Genomic DNA, 23,461 nt, shown 5'->3' with positions numbered 1-23,461 from the left:
AAATATCCTCCTGTTACTCTCTATATACAAAAAATGTATTTCCTATATACTTCAAGAAATGCAAAGCAATAAATATATATGTATAATTGTTTTGACACATAAATTTCTACAATGTTTAGTTAATGGTATAAATTTACTCTGAGATTAATTTATATTATCAATCAAACATGATATAAATCTAAGCACAAAATTTATTCTCGGATATATAATCACCCAACATGAGATTATTTTATATCATCTTCTATAAGGGTCGTTTGGTACATAAACTAAATTATGTCGAAATTATAATTCGTACACGAATCTATCCCATGAGAGAATATAAACTAATCCCAAGTTGGAAGGAATAAGATTAGATATTTATTTCAAGATTAAGTTTGGTATTAGATTCATATCATATTTGGTTGATGGTATAAATTAATTTCGACATAAATTTATACCATCAACTAATAATATAAATTTAGTATCAAACTTAAAATCATTCACCTTATCTCATATACCAAACGAGCCCATATAAATTAGTCAAAAACTATAATCTCAATAATTTAATATACATACCAAAATACATCATGATATAAATTAGTCAAAAATTATAATCTCAAATAACTTAATATACATACTAAACTACTTCATAATATAAATTAGTCAAAAATTATAATCTCATATAATAATTTAGTATACATATCAAAACCACACCTAAATTAATACAATGTTCCTTTACTTTCTCCGCCTATTTCGTTCTAAATAATGAAACCCCATGTCTTCTTCTGTTCTCACTCTTTCTTTGTTTTCACACTACCAAATATATACTACATATAAAATAAATTTATATAACACACATATATATATTTTTATGACAAAGTAATGTTAAAAGATAATTTTCATGTATCTCGATTAATTTCACGTGATATGTGTGCACTTCAACAGCAACAACCAGGTAACTCGCTCTACACTCCTGAATGTTACATGTATATATATTTTAAAGATCGGTTCTTCTCGTGATCTGTGCACAGTCTACATGATACTAATATTCTTGGGTTTTGGTGGGTTTTCTTCAATCATTGTTATATATCACACCTCTCTTTAAATAATTCACTTTATACTATTTGGGATCTATTAAGTTACATAGAGGGGTGAGGACCATTTTTGGAGTTTTGGGTAAATTTTGGTATAGTAGTTGTATTAGAACTGAAAAAAAGTTTTTTGTGGAATTTTATTTTTATTTTTGGAGTTTTGGGTATTTTTGGTATAGTTGTTTTAGAAGTGAAAAAACGTTCTCTTGATTTTTTTTTTGTTTTTGGAGTTTTGGGTATTTTTGGTATAGTTGTTTGCAAAGTGAATAAAAGTTTTCTTGATTTTTTTTAAAAATTTTTTTGAATGACAAAGTTATGAGGATTTTCTCAGGCTTTTGGAAGGATTTGTGTATTTGCAGCTCTAAAAGTGGCTTTGGTTTTGCTATAAAGGAAGAGAAAGCTTCGTCGTAGAAAAGGTGGTTTTTTTTTTGGTTTGTTTTTTTCTCTTGTTACAGTGTTATTAGTCATTAATCTTATGTTTATTGTTTGTGTTTGATGTGGTTTTGTGCTAATTTTGAGTAAATGTTAAGTTGGTTGACCTTTGTTGATTGCAGAAGTTTCTTGTTTGAACAAGTTAAGTAGTAGTAATATTAATGGGTAAAAATAGTATATCTTTTAGAGGGATTGAAACTTGAAAGACCTAAAATAGAATTAGTGGAATTAAGGGCTTTCTGCATTAACTGGTTTGTTAGTAAAATGGTAACTGAAGTGATTTTTTTTTCTTTTTTGACAAGAGGGTGTTGTTAGGTTGTAAGTGGGTTAAAAAATGTGAATTTTTTTTGTCAGAAGCTATATTATTATTGGCAAACTGTTGAGTGCTATATAGAAGTGACAATGATACATGAATATCCTTTTCATGAATTCTCTAAATTGTAAGCTGCTAGATATGATTGCTAATGTAAAAGTTGGAAAGAAGGGAGTGTTTTAAGCAAAGGTGGATTACAATACATGCTTTATAGCAGCTTTTAGTAAACTTTTCCTGATTAAGAAAATGTTTTATGAGCCTTGCTGAGCTATTTACCTGGAAATGTGTTTCATTTTTTTCTGAACCTTGATAGCAGCACATAAAACAACATATTACAGATCCGCTAAATGGTTTGATACTTATAGAAGAAGACGGCTCAAAGATTGCAGTGAATAATACAATTTGCACCGATTACAATAGTCTGGCTCTTACTTTTGAACTTTATAGAGAAAAAACCTTCAAAAAGTGCAATTTCGAAAGGGATGTAATGACTGATCTTAGGATAGTTTTAACGCGTAGTTGTCGCCTTTCTTGTCGTTTTTGTAGTTTTAACGCGTAGTTGTTGCCTTTCTTGTCGTTGTTTCTCTTTCTTTGAGGTTTTTCCGTTGAATATACTGGGAGTGGGAAAGTGGGTTAGGAAGGGGTGGGGGCGCCGAATAAGCAGGCTATGTTGCTATGTAGGGGTGTTTGGATTAACTTTTTTTAAGTGACTTATAAGCTAAAAGCTAAAGCCAAAGTTGGTAGCAACCTACTTTTGGCTTTTGACCTTTTTTTTTTTGTACTTTTTAAGCTTAAAGTTATGCACTTTGTGCCTTTGTCAAACACTTTAAAAAATTAACAGATGCTTAAAAACCAAAAACACCTAAAAATAAGTCAATCCAAACACCCTCATACAAAGTTTAGAATTTCAAGATAAGTGACCATTCTTGTGGTAAAATTTGTTGCCTTTCTTGTCATTTATCCTCTTTTTTTGAGATTTTTCCTTAAAAGTATACTGGGAGCAGGAAAATGGATGGGGGCGGGGTTTTGGGGAGTCGATCGAACAGCTATGTTACTACATAGGAAGGTTGTAACTTCAAGAAAAGTGACCATTCTTGTGGTAAAATTTGATGCCTTCCCCTTTGCTCTTACTGGGGAAATTACAGTTTGCTTAACCTGTTTCTATGTTTTCTTAGACTATCCAAACATGCCCGTCTTTTTTCAGATTTATTTACTTGAACCATGAGGTAAATTATTTATCAGATGCACTTCAGTAAAGAGATTAGCTTGCACATGATTAATTGGCTGTTTTGTCTCTGCAATGCCAATCAACTAGGGAGCTAATTTTTCCCTTTGATAAATAAGTGTTATCATATTTCTAGATCCATGTTGAAAAAATAAGTGGATGTTGTGCTATTTAGAGGTTCAATAATGATGCAAAAATACCAATCAAAATCAAGTGTTTTGAACTGTAATCTATCTGCACCAAATGGCTGATATTTCTTCCTGCGCAGCCGTTCCTCTTCATGGAGCCTATATGTATTATTAGATCTCTCCATACACCTTTATCCCCTCTCATTCCAAACAGTATAATTTCTTAATGAGCAAAGGGGGGAAAAAGGTCTGAAATCTAATTGTACTTATGTTGCCATCTCTATTTCCACGGGCATTTCATGGAGATGTGATTTCCTAGATCTCTAGTTCTGAAAAGATTACAGTGTCGATTGCATTAGCATTGTGCAAGTACGATAATTAGTATCGCTGAAAAACTGTGGACTTGTCACCTGATTTTCCTTTACATTACTATCACTTATATAATAGAAGATAACAGATATAATGATGCTTGATGATTAACTTAACATAAGTGTCGATATGGTACTCCCTGGACAAATTTAATACTAGAGATCGATATTGCTTTTTCATGCACGTAACTTTGTTTACTCATTTAAGAATTACCAAATAATGCTGGATCTAAATTAACCGATTGCTGGATTTGTCGACATCTTCCTTTTAAAGGATGCAGCCTTTGCCATAATCTAGTAAATCCATGATTTGGCTGATTGTAAAATGGTTCATGACTAGCGTTCCATAGCAATGACATAAAAAATGCAACTGCTTCTTTGTTTCTTTCTTCTTTAATTTTAATGTGAGTTCCAGTTTGTTTTTCAATTCTGATGTGTGTGATTTTAACTTTGGATCAACTCAAGTTTGTACAAAATATTACCCTTCTCCTTCCTTTGTGGAAAGGCCTCCATCCAATTTGTTTGTAATTTAAATCTTGCAGTGCCTAGTCATATTCCAAGGGCTCTACACATAAGTTCCCTTAAGAAGCTAATAAGCTGAATTAATATGTAGTAGTAAGGGCGGCAACATGTGATGTGCGAGTTAGGCGCACATCACGGGTTTGAACCTAGCCGTAGAAAAAAGCCTAGTATTTAAGTGGAGAAGGGTAGAGGGGCGGATCCATTACCCGCCGTTTTCAAACCATAAGCGACTAGTCCTCGCGTTTTTTCAGTTAGAAAAACGTACGTTAAATTGAATGTTTCTCATTACTTTAAGTGAATGATAGGGAAACCTATTATCATCTGCAGTTCTATGTGGAATTTTGTGATAATTCCTGTTTGACCTTTATTAACTATTTCTTATGTTCCCATCCTGACCATCACATGGACTAACAGGATTTTATTTACTGTGAGATCAAAGCATACAACAAATGGCGGTGTTTTGACAAGAATGGATCCTCAGGCTTTTATTAGGCTGTCAATAGGGTCGTTGGGTTTGAGACTGTCTGGGACAACTTTAACCGGTACCAAATCAGGGATAAATGCACTCTCTTCTCCCTGTGTGTGTGAGATCCGTCTTCGAGGTTTCCCTGTGCAGACATCATCTGTTCCCTTTATTTCCTCACCTGAAGCTACCTTGGATATTCACAATGTTGCATCCAGCTTTTATCTTGAAGAATCTGATTTGAAAGCCTTACTGGAACCTGGCTGTTTTTATGCGCCTCACGCATGTCTGGAGATAGTAGTATTCACAGGACACAAAGGTGGCCACTGTGGTGTTGGTATTAAGAGGCAGCAAGTTGGAACGTTTAAGTTGGAAGTAGGTCCTGAGTGGGGTGACGGAAAGCCAGTCACTCTGTTTAATGGCTGGATAGGAATTGGCAAGAACAAGCAGGAGTCTGGAAAATCTGGAGCGGAGCTTCATTTGAGAGTGAAGCTGGACCCTGATCCAAGATATGTATTCCAGTTTGAGGATAAGACGAAACTAAGTCCCCAAATAGTGCAGCTTCAGGGAACCATCAAGCAACCTATTTTCAGTTGCAAGTTTAGTCAGGACAGGTAATATTTTTCTTTTCATATTTTAAATATGCTTTTTTACCTTTCCTAGGGAGGATTAGCATACAAAAAGAACGGAAGTACTACTTCTATTATCTACTTTTTTCATGGCACTAACTCTTAAGTTGGTTCATTTCTATTCTCCACTCTTAAATCTATCTGTTTGTAGTCCTTCGCCAGAGATGGTGTAAAGTGCTTGTACAGGGAATATCTAGTCTAGCCCCGTCTTCTTTCCATAGCCTATTTTAGAATCTGGTATTTCCTGTAATTGTTGTGTTTAATGCTGAATTTACAGGGTATCTCCGGTAGATCCATTAAATAATTTTTGGTCAAATTCAGTTGACGGTTCTGAACTAGATGTAGAGAAAAGAGAGAGGAAGGGATGGAAGGTGAAGATACACGATCTCTCTGGCTCGGCTGTTGCAGCAGCGTTCATAACAACTCCGTTTGTGCCATCAACAGGTTGTGATTGGGTGGCCAAGTCCAACCCAGGAGCCTGGTTGATTGTTCATCCTGATGTTTGCAGGCCCGGATGTTGGCAGCCATGGGGAAAGCTTGAAGCATGGCGTGAACGTGGGATCAGAGATACCATTTGCTGTCGCTTCCATCTTCTATCCGAGGGGCAGGAAAGTGGTGGTGATCTTCTCATGTCTGAGATCTTGATCAGTGCAGAGAAGGGTGGTGAGTTCTACATAGACACGGACAGGCAGGTTCGAGCAGCTGCAAGTCCATTGCCTAGTCCAAGAAGCAGCGGAGACTTTGCATCACTAAGTCCTGTTGCAGGGGGCTTTGTCATGAGCTGTCGAGTACAAGGGGAAGGGAAATGCAGCAAGCCCCTCGTGCAACTTGCCATGCGACATGTGACATGTGTGGAAGACGCAGCCATTTTCATGGCGCTTGCTGCTGCAGTTGATCTTAGCATTGAGGCATGCAGGCCTTTTCGCAGAAGGCTACGGAGAAGTAGTCGCCATTCCTGGTGATGTATACACAATTGATGATGGGGATACTGATTGATATCATTCTCTAATGAAGCAAACCTAGCCCTTGCTGTGTTTCTCCTGATTGTTGTAACTTAAACTTCTTGTATAGAATCAACTTGATCTATCTATTCTGTCTCCTCTCAAAAGTTGGTTAAGTTTGGTTCTCGCGATCCAATGGCTGAGATCCTCAGGACCATCATGGTTCTGTTCTCGCCGTCTGAATCAATTCTCGACAAGCAGTATGACGATGCGATTCTGACTAGCTCTCAGCATGAAAGAAAAACCCAGGTAGTGTAAGGAACAACATATGTCGAGTTTGATGTGTAGCTCTATGCTCAATTGTATTAATCAAGGAGGCGGTCCTTTGAGGGGTCAAAGATGTCGTACCAAGACAGATTTTGGGACTTGCTATCCTCTTTGGATCTTAGGTGCAACCTTAGAGAGCTTGTTTTGGCAGCTATTCTGTTATAGTTATGTGTCCCGGTTTTCGAGTTCTAGTTCAAGGCAAGGCAGGATGGGACTCACGGGGGTTGGGGGGAGCCTTCCCCTTCCCCTGCGAATGACGATTCCATGCCTTAAAGGCTATTCACCTCGGCATGCTGATCTGCGATTAGTAGCGATTCCAACTTCACCCCCACCCCCACCCCCCAACATATATATATATATAGGCAGATAATGAAGAGTGTAGTTTCCAAGAAAAAGGACTCCCAGAAATTGCCTATAGCTTGAGCATAAAATTCACATGTTATACAATGGCATGATCACATTTACAGCATTTTTACTAATGCTCACAAATGGTTGTCCGAATATTGATGATAACCAGCCTATAGCACTAAGCTTACCTGTCAAACTTGATAAAATCAAGAATGTAAGATTAGCTGAATGCTTGAATTATTGTGTTATGGCATTTATGCTCAAGAATTTATCATAATTTTCAGTCAATTGTGTGCACAAAATTAGTTTTACTGTTCTATGTTTTGCTGCTTGGATAGCTATGGCGTAGCAAACATAAGCCCTCAATTATGACCCATAACTATAGTTTCAAATAAATTACATTTTGCAGCTAAGGTAGCATTATTTATATCCCTTCCTCTCTCGTTACTCACCTCACTCTCTCCTAATATCGCTCGCCTCTCTCTTCCCTCTTCCTCTTTCTCGCTGCCTTTCTCCCTACTCCTCTCTTTCTCTCGCTCGCTCGCTGCCTCTCCCTCTTTTTTTTTCGTGAATATTTGTAAGCAATAGAATACCATTGCATTTGCTGTACTTGAGCTAAGGATTTTTTGGAAAAGATAGTGGTAAGGTCTGCATACATTTTACCCTCCGTAGATCTCCCTTGTGAATTTTTACTAGGTATGATATTGTATTGTATATTTTTACAAAATGGGTTTAGCATAAGGGCTCCATTTCTTTCTTTCTCCAAAAGGAAGACAAAAAGATAAAAATATTACCAAATGATATCAGTAGTTAAAGGAAGACAAAAAGTTAAAAATAATAAATGAAAGGGCAAAAACAATAAATTGAAGGACAAAAAACAGCACATCATGGAAATTAAGGGGGGCATTTCGGACAAATAGTTTGGGCCAACAGGATATTGGAGAAATTAGCAAGAGGGCGCAATTTAGGTAATTAGTTTGCTTTTAGGGATAAAATAGTGAACTAAGCTAGAAAATAGATCATAATAGTAGACCCCTTATGCTCTTGAAATTTTAAAATATTTTTACTAATTGACATGAAATATGTGCAGTGCACGAAATGTACGAAACGTGTATAGAATGCAAGAGAGTTTGGAGTGCAAATTTAGTGGTCCAAGAGGTTGAGTAGGCTACTCTATGTCGTATTATTTGGAATGAAATCCAACACTTGTGGTTCAAAGTAAGCTTCTAAAGCTTTCCCATAGTAAATGATACCTGGTAGCAGCACATGATCTCCCATCTAGATAACGACCTTGATCCCGCTCGCTAATATGTTAAAATACCTCACCACATGCTTATTATCAAGCTTGTATTTTTACATTCACTGACAAGTCTCAAGAGTTCTCCTTTAAGTTAAATAAGACCCGTATGTTACTTTTAGCTTCTAAACATTTCATTCGTGTACAATCTTCTCCATACCTCTTTGTCATTACATTAAGTGTTTATTCACTTATCTCTTATTGGTAGATTATGGTTCAAGGTACCAAGATGTTATGACCACGAAAGTAATAATCTCACAGGCTAAATAAACTATGTAACACAAATCTTAATTGAACGGGTGGCAACTCAGGGCATAAGCCTAGTATGGGCTGATCCCGATGCCTTAATATGTGGGTGGCAGTTCAGGGGAAAATGTAACACCTCGTATTTTGCATGCACTTGTTTAGGTTGAGTAGGTCCAATAAGGAGTATTTGAAGAGCAAATTTAGTGACTTGAGGCAGGAGGACGAGGTGGTGGTGAGATTGGATGCCCAAGATGTTTGTAAGAGGGATAACTTTAAGTATCTTGGGTCTTTGATTCAGGGGAATGGAGAGATTGATGAGATGTCTCTAATCGTATTGAAGCAGGTTGGATGAAGTGGAGGCTCGCCTCAGGAGTGTTGTGTGATAGAAAGGTGCCCCTTAAGCTTAAAGGAAAATTCTATAGAGTGATAGTCCGTCTAGCCATGCTATATGGAGCGGAGTGTTGGCTTGTCAAGAACTTCCATATTCAAAAATTGAAGGTGGCAGAAATGAGAATGTTGCGCTGGATATGTGGGCTTACTAGAGGGGATAGAGTTAGGAATGAGATTGGCCGAGAGAAGGTGGGAATGACTTCGGTGGAGGACAAGATGCGGGAAGGAAGACTCAGATGGTTTGGGCATGTGATGAGGAGGAGCAAGGATGCCACAGTTCGTAAGTGTGAGAGGCTAGCTTTGGATGGTTTCAGAAGGAGTAGAGGTAGACCGAAGAAATACTGGAGGGAAGTGATTAGACATGACATGGAGCAACTTCAGCTTACCGAGAACATGACCCTATATAGGAAGGTGTGGAGGTCGCGGATAAGGGTAGAAAGCTAGGGTGAGTGCATGGGTTGTAGCAAGTAGTTAGGAGAGTCCCTGTTTAACCGGGTTAGTAATCTAGGATTGTGTCAATAGGTAGGAGACGCTAGTCAGGAGAGTTTGGGTGTGGTGGGCGGCTTTGGTCTGTGAGTGTAGGTTACTGCTATGTGGGTGTCCTATTTCATATTTCTTATTGCTTATTACTCTTAGTTCTCATATTCCGTATTGCTCTGAGTTCTGTTTTACTATTTCTAATTCTTTTCTCCTGTTAAGCCACCCATTCTGCTTTACGTTTCATCACGACTTTGTTTACTATTCTTTATCTTGAGCCAGGGTCTATCGGAAACAACCTCTCTACTTCTTCGGAGGTAGCGGTATGGACTGCGTACATTTCACCCTCTCCAAATCCCACTGTGTGGGGAATATACTGGGCTGCTTGTTGTTGTATTTTCCTACATTCCACGATTTGTTCAAGTTCATTCATGACTCGTTCTGACAGTGTACATATAATTTCTTGAGAAAACAAAAATAGCAATTTTCGATTCAAAATTGCCATCGGAAGTCCTCCTATGAATTTTTCTTTCATTAGACATTCATCATTTTAAAAGTTTGATTTTTTTCTATATCAGTGGCATATAAAAATAATCAACAAATATCATATGAGCATTTTACCTCTAAAATTCAGAACAAATCATACTTCTTATTGGATGATGAAATCAATGGTGGAGAAAATGGTGATTTAGGTCCAGAAAAAGAATATGACCTAATAGATGTTGAGCTTTATTAGTTCATTACTTCATTTTCATTTAATGTTTCACACTATTAATCAACTGTCAAAATCGTCCTCACAAGCTTGATTTTTTTATTTTTTTAAAGAAAAAATTAGTAAAGTGTAAGTTTCCACCCAATGGTAAAATGTTACTTAAATATTTTATTAAAATTTGACTTTAGTCCATCAATATCTTCTATATAAAAACGTAAATATTTAGCTAATGAAAAGGCATCTTAATTCATTATTTAACATCATAATCGTAAAAAATAGACGATCTCAAGACAAAATTGGAACCCAGAAGCTCAAGCGAGAGTGTGGTGCCACTGGAAAAATGTCTTGTTTTACACCACAGGTTGCAGAATCGGGCCTTAGCTTCTACTAAATATTTGAAAAATATTTTAAAGTAAGATTTTTATTGTTATAAAAATACTTATAGTAAGAAGAAATCGAACCTCAAACCTCCTTGAAGACGCCAACAGGTCATGGGGCTCATTGTGTGCAAAGTTGATGTGCAGCTTATTTATATTCACCTTTGTAATATTAATTCTACTTGCATAAATTACTACGTAGTTACCGTTCAAAGTGGTGTGACACTTGAAAATTCTGAATCCTGAATCCATTATATAGAGATTTTTCTAAGTTATAAATGACCACCCAATAGATCCCTCAAAAGATTATTAACCAATAGAAACTTCTTTCTATATCCCAATAATTCGATTGAATGGTTGAAGCATTTAGTTTTGTTTCTAAAACAAGTATAACATCTATGGAAAAAGGTTATATTTATCCTTGAACTCTCAAAAGATTTTCATTATTATCTTTTTTTTTTCCAACATATTTTCCCTTTTTATTCAATTTAGGATCCTATTTATCCTTATACTCTCTCTCAAAAAAAAAAAAAAAAAAAAATTATATTCACCCCTATAACGTTAAATCTCCATTGTCTTCAACGTATTTATCCCTTTCATCCAATTTTAGAATATTTTTGCCCTTGTACTCTCAAAAATGTCATTCACCTGTGCTGGCACATTTTTTCCTCCGTCCCATTTTATTTGTTCCAAATTTTCTAATTTGATTTCTCATTTTTCTTGTCATTTTTCATTAATTAAGACAATAGTTTTTTTATTCTTTTTTACCCTTAATATTAATTATTTTTTCTCCAAATTAAAATGTAAACATCATTTAATAGGATTACATGGTAAAGTAGCCATGCTATTAATTGTCTTCTTAATCAATGTGCAATGTTAAAATGTTAAATTGAGTCGAGTAAAATGATAAGTGTGTGTGCTGGGGTGGGGGGTGGGGTGGGGGATGGGGGAGTATTTCTTTATCTATTGAAATTCCCAACAGGGCATTTACTCGTATATTCTTAACTGAGGAAAAACAAAAGAAAAAAAATCACATATTACTCCCCCCAAAAAGGGCCATTAAGCTGTAAGCAAAACAACCCAAGAGCAACAGCCAGAAATTGCCAAAATTTTAAAACATAAAATTCACTTGTCATTACAATAGATATGGTACAACCACTTTTACAAAATGGCTTGAATTTACAGTCTTGCTTGAGCTTCTATATCTACAGGTATATATATAGACCTACAACAACATTTTTACTAATGCAGAGTCCATCCTATAGTACTACTACTTGTCATGGAAGTGAGTATTCCATCAAAGCTTGGTAGGCAATGACATTGATTTTGTTGGTGCTTATTTAATGTTTTCTCTCCCATTTACTCTCCCGTCTGCCATCCCGTTCTCTTCGTTCCACAATCTGCCTGGACTTACTCCCCCGGGAAGTATGCCTTTGAGAAGACCCAAAGTTCATAGATGGTCCCTCAAGTGCTGATACCAAGTCTGCATCCCCAATACTACCCGTGTCCCCCGAGTCTCTACTACCATCAAAGTTTTCTTCGTAACTGCTGCCACAATCATCGGATCTGTCACGTGATTGTAAAATAGTTGGAAGTTGGCCAGAGAATTGCCTAGTCCCTGATAGAACAACGGTAGGCATGGTTACCATTGATGAGCTTGTTGCAGTTTCGGGCGGTGTCATCCCTGTACTAGTTCTGCTACCTTCATTACCTGCTCTTCCATTTTCCCTTTCACGGTATCTATCTCGCGGCCTACTGCATTAGATTGAAAAACACATCAAAAGAAGATTCCTTGTATTTACCATGCTGTCAAGACCATGGCATCAGTTGCCACAACCAGAATCCCACGGACATGACCCATGTCATATGAGCAACACACACTAGAAAAGAAATGCTAATTAACTACCCATCAAATTTAGTGCATTCAAAGTTCATAAACAAGGTTCAGGGTTTGGGGTTTATCGCATACGATTAGAGGGCATCCCTTCTCATCCTGGAACAGGAAAGGGACTCTATCAATCTAATGACATTAAAATGACGTGCTTGATCAATTTGTACCAGATATATGCACGGCTAGTACTGCATTCTCGAGTTATTTCCACTGGACAGTAGATATTCTTTTATGTCTAGAAGAAAATTCAATAGATGTGAGAAAGAAAATCTAAAGAACAGAATTACCGACTCAACCATTGGAAAATACAGTATTTCCCCTTTTTTCCAAATGGGGAAAGTGGGAGGGGATTACAATGTGGGAATTTGAACCCTCACCAACACGGTGAAAGTACAGGTAGCCAACCATCTAACCTACTAAGAATCCCCGAAAATGCAGTATTTTTGTTGTCCGTGAAAGTAGATCTTGTTGTAATCTTATATGGCATCCAAACGACAAGCCTGACCAATTTAGAACACCTCCCTATGTCCAGCGGCAATAACTAAAGCAAATGTTGTAGTTGAAAAATGAAAAAGGAGAATGCGAGCACTCCCCATAGGGGACAGGGTTTTGGAAGGAGCGAGACAAAGATTAACCTAAAATAGTTTGCTTAACACAGAAGATTGTAGTCAGATGCCAAAAAACATCGTTATTGTTTATCATGAAAAGAAGTAACAGGAAACAAAACTTACCCACTGTGTGTGGATGAAAACTCTCGTCTCGATGGTCGGACTCCAGACTCAACTTGCTCAAGTTCTCGTTGCAGTTCTCTCTGCAAGAAGATCAAGTGAAATCGGCATCCAAGACTTCCGCTCCATCACATGAAACTTAAATTTAACTTAGCATAATCACTTATGATGAGGATACAAATTTCTTTACAAGTACCGAATGGTGTCTAACACTAACTTTTATGATTACAAGGAAATGGTTTATTAAGTATAAAGGTGAGGCTGAAAAAAGGGTGACAAGTCCACACTTTCCGTGGAAGGAAATGTGTCATTAAGCAGTTAAGGCTGAATTAAGACAAACAATTCAAAGGACAGAGCAACCAGGAACTCGGGGAAAGGAAGAAACAAAGAAAAACTCCCAGAGAAACTTAAATCATATGGTGAAGATTAGGAATCTGAATTCTCCATGCAGAAATAGAAATTTTTATTTTTATGAAGCTTATATGATGGTGATATCTCACTATATTCAGAAAAGTCACTAGACATAAAGGTGAACATCGCTGATGCAAACAAAACCTAAGCATCCACTTGGCATGATTTAATAGGTCTAGTTTGAAGATGTATCGTGTGTGAGCAGGAAGCAGAAGTTAATGATCATTTATTTTCATCACTGTAAGGCAGCTAGGCGCCTATGGAACATGTTTCTGTGTATATTAGGTGTCAATGGGGTGATGCCTAAGACAACATTGGAACTTCTGAGAAGATTGATAATAGAGGAAGAAAAGAGCACTGGCGGGGGAGTGGAGAACTATCCGAGCTTGCATATGGTGCTCACTCTGGAAAGAAAGGAATGCAAGGTGTTTTGAAGGTCAAAAGACTAATTTAAAGAAGATTAGAATGAATTGTGTAAGTCTTTTGTACTTTGGTGTAAACAGACTCCTGTAGGGGAGGTAGTAGATTTAGTTGACTTTATAGGAAACTTGTATACTTTTTGTGGTGTGCCCACCACTTTGTGGGATGTAAGTTTCCAATTCATCATTGGTTGAATGATGAACCTTTTGGTGTGAATATAAAGGTACCCTTTTCTCAACAAAAAATTAATAGGTCTAGTTTGAAACACTTTGCCCCGTCTGTCATAAGCAAGGGATGACAATTAAGCTATGATCATATTTCATACCTGTGTTTGCTTTTCTTTCTCTAGATCAAGGCTGTGTCGCAACTCCCTAGTTTTTGCACGTTCAAGCTCCAGCAGACGTTGTCTCTCAATCTCCTTTTCTACTTCAGCTATCCTCTCTCTGACACAGTAGCATCATGTAGACATTTTACAACTAAAATGTAATCATCAGATAATGTAAGCAAGAGATTTCAGGGAGTACTAGGAAAAACCTATCCAGCTCTTGTAGAAGTTCAGCTTCTCGAAGATCTGCCTCTTCCAAGAACTTTTGCCGGGCATGTCTGTTGAGTAGTTTCTTTTGCCTGCGTGCTACAACCTCCTCTTTGAGTTTGGCCTTTTCTCTGGCAAGATGAGATACACAGAAGAGATCAAGGTCAATTCCTTTCATTCGTTTTTTTCCTCTTCAGGAAGACAAGTTTAGAACTAATAAGCACCCTCAGTTGAATAGTGTTTTATTTTCTTCAATCAAATCAGTTCTACTGTCCATGGGTGAAGACGAAGGTAGGAGATGAAAGGCAAGATGCCCTATTGAAAGTTAAATTGCTAACATTAGCTAGCTCAGCACCGCTGCATGGATTAGAGAGAACTTACCATAATGAATAAACAGAGAACAAAAAACTATAGTCTAACGCAAAAAACCTTTATCCTGCATCAAATACATATAGGAGACCACCAACCCCACATTTTGGACAAGTGAATCTGAACATTGAAAGACACCTTAGTCACTCTAGACATAAGTACAAATCTATGCGTGATATGAATTGACCAACCCCTAAATGGGTAAAAAGGCAACAAAGTAAAGCAGGGGTTTGTCTTCTTTTTTTTTTTCGTGTGTGATTGGGGGTGGGGGGTGGGACAGAAAAGTAGTTGTACATACATGTAAAGAAGTGCAAGCTGCTTTTCAAAGTGAAGGATAAAATAAAACTCTTAATTAGAAATAATCAGCATACCCAGGCAAGCGACACTGACACCCTGAAGCTACAAAGTGACGACGAAATGTGGATGTATTCAGCAACCATGATAAACTAATGAAAGCTTATGCTGAACACTAAACTAGCAGCCAGAGGAAAGAAAAAGATAAAAAGTTCAATTATACAGCTAAAAAATACGACTTCTATCTAAAGTATATATAGATTGTAGTTGGTGCATACAAGGATTTGATTTCCTCTTTGATTTGCTGCAAGCGATTATCCGGCCTTGCCGAATCTGCAAAATAGAATTTAGAAAGGTGAATTCCAGAAAATATGAATGTGCCCCCATCAATTGTAGTTGAAATGCAAAATTAGCTGTAGCACTTAGTTCTACAGCAGTTCATGCAACAGTATCAAGTCAACCTTCTATTCAGTGCGAGCACGTAGCAGTCTCACTTCCAAGAAAACAAGCTCTAACATGATAGATAGATCATTTGACAAAATATGCACATATTACCAGGAAATATTACCAGTTAGGAAGGGAAGCTGATGCAAATCATTAAATTCAGCTGATAATTCCTGCATTGTTTTTTCCTTCTGAAGAAGTTCCATTTCAATCTCGGCCTCCTCCAATTCCTTGAAGAATTGATGCTACCATCAAGACAAAAGCTCGAATAATAATGAATGTCATACAGCTACCAAATCCTTACCAGATCCTTTTGGTGGCATTCCTTTGAGAAAAAGTCGAAGTATGAGTTGACAGCAGCCAAATCAGCTATGACCTGAAAAATTGGATACTCAATACAGCATTCTAAAAGACAATCAAGGTCAAATTAGCAAAAATATGGTTTACGGAAATGCAAGAGGATACTAGTTACTAGTTGATGGAACTATCTGCAGAAAGATGCCCCAACCACGAAATAAACAACTAATAAACAAGAAAAGAAACGTAATGAAGAGTTCTTTTTATTTTTGAAATTGGTAATTGTTTTTTTCTGTAAGACAGTACATGGGTTGTACTGAAATCATATTTACAAAAGCTCTAAATCTACTGTCCTATCCCTATAATGAGTCTAAGACATCAATGATAAAGACTATGACATTAGAGAATATTTGATTACACCTAAAACATAAAGGTTCAGCTTTACTTGCCGGCATGCTATTCTCTACATTCTAAAAAACTCTAAGGTTCCTTTTCTTCCAGATTGTTCATTAGATAGTAACGGGAACTATTCTCCAATTATTCATGTTCTTGGCATGTACTCCTGTTTCTTCCCAGCTGTCTGTATGTATTTTTTCCTGGCATAGTCCATGCTATATTTTTTAGATTGAGAAATATTCTGTTATGATCTTTTGGGAAAGGATCGATTCACCGGGCGATATATAAATTCAGCTCGTTAAAGGGAGGCTGAAACCTTAGAGTTCAATGGAAGAGAGAACTTCAATCTCTTGTTTTTTGCTGAAATACGACTTATTCATTTATTCTCCAAAACTCCCCTTTAAATAGGAGTATTAGGGGTCGTTTGGTACAAAGAGAAGTTATCCATGGATTAGCAATACAGGGATTAGTAATGCAGGGATTAGTAATACAGGGATTATTTTTTATCAAGTGTTTGGTTCATTGTATTAAAAACTAGATATATCATGTATTTTAAAACTCTACAAAATCTTTTTTACAATTATACCTTTAAATTTTTATGAGATTTTCTAGTTCATTTAACTAGTTAAGTTGCTCACCCTTTGTGCGATATTAAAAAAAGCTAAAATATGAATAATAATTATAACTCCGCTTAGTTGATCATTTATTTCTTTAAAAAAAATTGAGTCTATTTAATCAAGAAAAATTTAAAACAAACAAGTAATTGAGATTAAAAAATGTAAAGCACACTATAAGAACATCACGGACGGTTGATAATATAATTTTATATTTTCAAATTATATATTTATTTGACAATAATCTTTTCTTTTTAAATTAATCCGTCTGTAAATTGAACAATTACAAAATAGCATAAATGTAGTTCACATTCGAAGCTATCAACCAACATAAGAGAGTAAATGATATTTAAGCACTTGATCCGCATACGCAAAGTAAAAAAAAGTTGGCAAATTAATGTAACATAACAATAAAATTTGTAGTGATTAAATTTAAAATGAAACTAAAAGAAAAATTTAATAAAAAGAATTGAGGGGTAGTTGAGTCATTTAATTCTCTTATCCATGTATTATTAAGCCATGGATAAGTAATCCCATGGTTTCGTAGGGATAAGATAATACACTCTATGGTGTATTAGCTATTTATGTATTAGGTGGGATTAGATTTAAATTGGGCAACCAAACATTGTACATAGTTGGACTAACTTTTAATCCGTGATTAATTTTATTTAATACGGCCTACCAAACGAGTCCTTACAGCAATAGCCTAATCCTTATGAAAGTAGAAAAAATAAAACTCTATTCTAGAAATTCTAATCCTAATGGAAATAGAAAACATAAAACCCTATTCTAGAATAATAAGTAAAACTTACTAAAATAGAATTACATATTTAATGAATTGCCTTCCACAAATCGACAACATATTCTCCACAGTTGATTAGTTACCTTACCGTGAATAAAAAGATGGACCACTGTTTCTCCAGTTTCCCCACAGAAAAACACCTAGAACACAATGGATTCCCCTCTTCATCAGGTTATCTTGAGTCGGCATAACTTCCTTTGCCAATAATCAGACAAAGTAGGCTACTTTGTGTGGGATTTTAGCTATCTGAGTAACTATTGGTTTGTCTGGTTAAGTTTCCTGTAAGTTGTATTTACTCTAAAAGCCCCTATGCATTTCCCTTGCAATTTTAGAATGTCTTGTCCGATTCTCAGGCCATTGAACTGGTCAATGGTGTTGAAAGATTCTATAGGAATTTTCAAATCATTGAGATTTCTCCTGAACTCAAAATTCCACCCTTCAGGTGTCCACAATTCAGATATTGTGCTTTGCTGATGTAGAACTAGAATGTATATATCTGAGAATAAGATCTCCAATCATTCTTCCAAAAAATAGTTTTAGCTCCATCTACCACTTCAATCTTGGTGTTGACTTTGAATTCATCCCAATAACATTCTAATAGACTTCCATAAGCTAACACCATAAGGAGTAGTGACTTCCTTTGCCATCCAGTTATCATCATCCTCGTATTTGTTCTTAATGACATTGCACCATTGGTTCTGATTTTCACTAGCATACTTCCAAAGCCACTTCATTCTTGGAGCATTACTTTGATTCTTCAAATTCTTGATCCACAAACCCCCACTTCTCTTCTCAATGGTCTGCCTTTTATTTGACTAAATGATAGCCTTCCCTTTCTTTGTTCCCTAGCCAAAGAAATTCCCTCTTGATGTTGTCCAACCTATTGATGATTCCTGTTGGTACGAGAAATAAAGACATCATAAACGTTGGAAGTGCATCAAGTATAACATTAATTCGAGAGTCAATCTGCCACACAGAGAAAGATATTGGGATTTTCATCCTGCTAACTTCTTCTCATGTTTCTCAATCACCCCATTCTAAATTTCTATGAACTTTGACTTTGCTCCCAGAGGCAAACCTAGGTAAATGATAGGCAGAGTACCCACTTCACCCCCTAAAATCGTCTTCAACATTTCCATGTTTGGCAAACATTGACCGAATAGAGGAAGCTTTTCCTCTAATTCACATGTAAAGAAGTGCTTAATCATTGAGTCCCTCCTCTACAAGTACGAACAATAAAGGTGACAGGGGGTCACCTTGTCTCAAACCTCTCTGTGTGCTTAAAAAACCCTGTTGGAAAGCCATTTATAAGGACTAAGAAGTTTATTGTTGGGATACAGTAATAGATCCATTGTCTCAAATTTTGTACCCAAATCCCATCTTCTCTAGCAAACTCATAAGAAATCCCCTATTGACATGATCATAAGCCTTTTCAATGTCAAGTTTCCATAGTATTCTTGGTTTCTTCAAACTCGGGTTGGATCAACCGCCTTATTAGCTATGAGGGCAGCATCCATAATTTGCCTTCCTTGAAAGAAAGCCAGTAAATGTGTCGAGGCATAATGTGAAGGGTAAGGGGATAGTCCTTAACAACTTGGATCATGCAGCCCCTTCATGTACAATGACAAGTAAACCTGTTTTAAAACCTAGAGGTGGTTTGGGCCGAAACTTTTTTTGAGCAAGCAGAAAATTCGAAACTCCAGTCTGAACCACCATCTTCTAGGGATCAGAATATTTCCTTTAAAGAGCTCCACGAAATTAGAACTTTGGCCTTAAGTTTTTGGAAGCCTTCCAGGGCTGGGAGTCCTCAACAGAGGATCGTGAAGGCATACACAGTATTGAACATGACTCAAATAACAGAGAATTGCACAAGCAAACAGAAGAAGAAACTTAGATTTCTAATCATAATGTAAAAGCTCCAATAGCAAAAAGAAAGGTAGATAATGAGATCAACGATGCAAGAGGAACAAGCTTAGTTTTACGGATACACGATCTAGAACCAGTTGTCGTACAATCATAGGAGTTCCAGGAAGCAGAAGTGGAGGCATCAAATTGGGTTAATAGCAACATCCTGGAGCTAGTTAGTGGAGGCATCAAATTGGGTTAATAGCAACATCCTGGAGCTAGTTATGGGGTTGTCTTTGAAGGATGTGAGAAGGAAGCTCTAGCGTTACTTATAAAGCTAAATGGAAGAAATGTTTTTGGAGAAACAAAGACAAGGTAACAAGATCATAACACCAAAAAGCAGGGAAATTGACAAAAATGAGTTGAACTTTGAATCGGATCTAAATAAAGAGGTGGAGGGAGTCAGAAATAGGGGAAGGCCTCTCAGTTTGACTTATCAATGAAAACCAAACTTTTATCCTGGAATGTGAGAGGGCTTAACATGAGTTCCAAAAGAATGACGGTTAAGAGTCTAATGCAAAAGTGGAAAGTAGACATCTATTGCTTTGAAGAAACAAAACTAGAAAAAGGTGTGGAAGATTTTGCTAAACAATTGTGGTCATGCAAGTGGATGAAATTAGGCTTTTTAGAAGCCGAAAGGAGTTGTGAGAGAATTTTGATATTGTGTGATAGGAGTGTGGAAAAGGATCTTTGTTGAGAAAGGTCAATACTCTCTAACTTACAGATTTGTAGCAGTTCAAAATCTTTTAGTTGGTGTCTCACCGGTGTGTATGCTTCTCATACCAGAATTGAGAAGAACAAGTGCTGGAAAGAATTGCTGCAATGAGAAACTTATGTGATGGTCCGTGGGCCAGTTGCGGGCATTTTAACACAATCAGATACATGGTTGAGAGAATGGGGTGCCATAGAATCGCTAATATTATGTCTGAGTTTTGTGAATGGATAGATGAGATGGAACTGCATGATCCACCACTAAAATGGGGAAGATTTACATGGTGTAGGGGAATTAATCATAAAAGTGCAGCTAGATTGGATAGATTCCTGTACTCAGTGGAATAGGATGAAACTTTTAAAGATATAAAACGGAGGATTCTGCCTAGAGTATTATCTGATCACGCACCAATCATCTTGGAGTGCGACAATTAGGATCATAAGGGGTCATATTTCAAATTTGAAAATTGGTGGTTGGAAGTAGAAGATTCCATGGATATGATACAACGCTGGTGGAATGAATTTGTAGTTGAAGGTAGCCGGGACTATAGGCTCAGTGTTAAACTTCAGTTACCGAAGAAAAAGCTCAAAGTCTGGAGCAGAGAAAAGTTTAGCGAGAATGTTAACAGAAAGAATAGTCAACTAAATGAATTAACAGAATAAAATCATGTGCTTGATTCCAGAAAATTGATTGAAGAGGAGATGATGATAAGGGCCAGAACTGTAATAAAATTGGAGGATTTAGCCAAGAATGAGGAGGCAAGCTAGAGGCAAAAATATAGAGTTTGGCTTCAACAGGGGGATAAAAATACTAGATTTTTTCACAAGATGGCAACAACTCATAAGAGATAATACTATTGATAGGTTGGTGGTAATGGGAGAAGAAATCCTAGAACCAAAAGATATCAAAATGGCTATGATAAATTTTTACAAAAGTCTACTCAGAATCTGAAGCATGGAGACCTACATTCGAAAACACAGACTGTCCGAAGATCACAAATGAAAAACAAGATTGGCTACAAAGACCTTTCGCAGAAACTGAGGTTTACCAGGCTATTTCTCAATGCGTCGTAGATAAGACCTCGGCCCAGATGATTTCACAATGGCTTTTTACTTGCTGGGAAGTTTTGAAAGAAGACTTGATGAGCTCCATACATAATTATCATCGGAATGAAGTTTTTGAGAAATCTTTTAATGCTACAGTTATAGCATTAAAACCTAAGAAGCATGGTGCAGAAGAATTGAAAAGTTTTAGATCAATAAGCTTAATTGGGGGTGTTTATAAAATTATCTCTAAGTTGGTCATAGAAAGACTGAAGACTATTATGGACAAGTTGGTAGATGAACATCAAATGGCATACTTGAAGGGGAGACAAATATTAGATGCTGAATTTTGTGCAAACTTGACATAGAAAAGGCATATGACCATGTCAATTGGGATTTTCTTCTGAAAATACGGAAAGATATAGGGTTTGGTGATACGTGGATCAAATGGATTGATTTTTGCATCTCTAGTGTCAAGTTCTCCCTTTTAATTAATGGCAATCCTAAAGGTTTTTTCCATTCTCAAAGGGACCTAAGACAGGGTGATCCAATGCTACCATTCTTGTTTGTCTTAACAACGGAAGGGCTAGATCATATGATTAGAAAGGCTAATGTCAGTGGCTGGATAAAAGGTTTTGGGGCACATAGTAATAGAGACGACATAGAGATCACTCACTTGTTTTATGCCGATGTTTTTTTGCGAGGCATAAGTGAACCAAAACAAACATCTGAGGGTCATCCTAACTATCTTTGAGGTTGTATCTGGATTCCATGTGAATTGGAGCAGAAGCTCTATTTTTTCAGTCAATCAGATCACTCTGATGGAGTGGATCTACTAGTTGTAAAGCTGGGATGCCAAGTGGGAGCTCTACCCATAAAGTATATTGGAATGCCTCTTGGTACAAAGAACAAAGCCCAAGATATTTGGAGCGAAGTGGTGGAGGGGTGTGACAGCAGGTTGGCTACTTGGAAAAGACAATATTTGTCCCTTGGTGGCAGATTGATATTGATAAACTCTGTTTTGGATGCCCTTCCCACTTATATGATGGCTTGCTTTCCTATTCCTAAGGGGATAGTGAAGAAGATAGATAAATTAAGAAGGAATTTTCAATGGAATGGTTCTGAAGTAAAGAACAAAAATCTTGTGAGACGGGATTCACTACTATGCAGCAAGAAGCATAGTGGACTTGGAATAAAAAAAATGAGTATTCACAACAATAGCCTATTACAAAAGTGCCTACAGAGGTTCATGACAGAGGACAGATCTTTGTGGGGAAGATTCATAAAAAAAAAAAAATGGTTTAATGAACAGCTGGATAACTGAAAAAGTGAAAGGTACATGTGGATGCAGTCTATGGAAGACCATAAAAAATATGTGGTCTAATTTTTAGACCAATATTAGAATTAAGGTGGGTTATGGGTTTAAAGCTTCATTTTGGGATGATTGGTGGATTGATTAGAACAACTTGAAAACCCTTTTTCCAGATCAATATATTTTGATTCTTCAAAAGCAAGCAACTGTAAGACAAATCTGGATGGAAAATGGATGGGAGCTGAACTTCAGAAGGGCTTTGAATGACTAGGAAGTGTGGAGCCTTTTCGATAAAGGTGCCTTCTCAGTTAAATCAATCTATTGGAAAATGAACAGGAGAAATTGTGTGTCAGTGGTATGGCCATGGAAATTCATTTGGCAATGAAATTCCTACCAGAATAATGTGCTTTGTGTGGTTGGTAGTTAGAAGAGCTTGTTTAACTCAGAAGAGACTACAAAAGAAAGTTCTTCAGATTTTCTCAAGATATCTATTGTGTGGGCAGGAAGCGGAAAACAATGAGCATCTCTTCCTGCATTATGAGATAACTGCAAATTTGTGGCAAATGTTCTTTGGTATGTTGGCGGTGATTTGGGCAATGCCAAGAACAACTCTGGAACTTCTGAAGAATTGAAAGAGTATTGGAAGAAGAGGGGCAGAGGAAGACGGGTATTTAGATGCACAGAGAGGAACCTTAGATATTTTGAGAACAATAGCAATCCCATCCACAAAATTAAGATGAATTACCTCAATCTTTTCTATTTTTGGTGTAAACAGGATGTAATGGGGAGATAGCAGTTTTTGTAGATTTCTTTGACAATTAGTAAGTTAGTAGTTGTACAAAGGATCCCCCATTATCCTATTTTGTGATTGAAACCTTTAGCCTTAGCACCAGCTTAATGGTGCTGAGCCTTTTTTGGATATGAAAAAATGTTACCCTCTAAAAAATGTATAAATAACATAAATATCAACCCTTTTGGAAGTACTTACACTCTCTCCCACTTTTTTAATTACTTTACTCTCTCTCC

General features: G+C 36.7%; 2 protein-coding genes across 14 annotated transcripts in view; one reads left to right on the top strand and one right to left on the bottom strand.

Moving 5' to 3' along the window:
• The first annotated feature begins 661 nt into the window (after positions 1–661).
• On the top strand, positions 662–6,258 carry LOC107843663. Of its 7 annotated transcripts, none has more exons than XM_016688028.2 (4): positions 662–934; positions 1,402–1,486; positions 4,473–5,135; positions 5,428–6,258. In XM_016688028.2, the coding sequence occupies exons 3-4, from the start codon at positions 4,528–4,530 to the stop codon at positions 6,110–6,112; spliced, it is 1,293 nt and encodes a 430-aa protein (XP_016543514.1). In that variant the 5' UTR covers positions 662–934; positions 1,402–1,486; positions 4,473–4,527; the 3' UTR covers positions 6,113–6,258. The 7 variants fall into 7 exon arrangements, with proteins under 7 accessions (XP_016543514.1, XP_016543527.1, XP_016543523.1 ...); XM_016688041.2 differs by having other exon boundaries at positions 672–934; positions 4,498–5,135; XM_016688037.2 differs by having other exon boundaries at positions 711–934; positions 1,430–1,486.
• Positions 6,259–11,365: 5,107 nt separating this feature from the next.
• The window catches only part of LOC107843638, a 43,444-nt gene continuing 31,348 nt past the window's right edge, over positions 11,366–23,461 (bottom strand). For 2 of the 7 annotated variants that reach the window (XM_016687983.2, XM_047399827.1), the window contains 7 exons: positions 15,659–15,730; positions 15,479–15,584; positions 15,189–15,243; positions 14,250–14,378; positions 14,041–14,158; positions 12,888–12,967; positions 11,366–12,020 (listed from right to left, as the gene is read on the bottom strand). In XM_016687983.2, coding sequence (XP_016543469.1) covers positions 11,606–12,020; positions 12,888–12,967; positions 14,041–14,158; positions 14,250–14,378; positions 15,189–15,243; positions 15,479–15,584; positions 15,659–15,730 — 975 coding nt within the window. In that variant the 3' untranslated portion in view covers positions 11,366–11,605. Of the gene's footprint in view, positions 12,021–12,887; positions 13,023–14,040; positions 14,159–14,249; positions 14,379–15,188; positions 15,244–15,478; positions 15,585–15,658; positions 15,731–23,461 lie in introns of all 7 variants that reach the window. The other 5 variants (XM_047399822.1, XM_016688006.2, XM_016687991.2 and 2 more) reach the window with 5 other exon arrangements.

The sequence above is a fragment of the Capsicum annuum genome, chromosome 1 (assembly GCF_002878395.1).
Source record: "Capsicum annuum cultivar UCD-10X-F1 chromosome 1, UCD10Xv1.1, whole genome shotgun sequence".
NCBI lineage: Eukaryota > Viridiplantae > Streptophyta > Magnoliopsida > Solanales > Solanaceae > Capsicum > Capsicum annuum.
The sequence above is the reverse complement of the archived record's forward strand: the minus strand, read 5'-3'. Positions and strand labels throughout refer to the sequence as shown.

Coding starts and splice junctions, on each gene's coding strand:
- LOC107843663 (XM_016688028.2), top strand. CDS start 4,528: ATGGATCCTCAGGCTTTTATTAGGCTGTCAATAGGGTCGTTGGGTTTG. Junction 5,136..5,427: donor TGCAAGTTTAGTCAGGACAG/GTAATATTTTTC, acceptor CTGAATTTACAG/GGTATCTCCGGTAGATCCAT.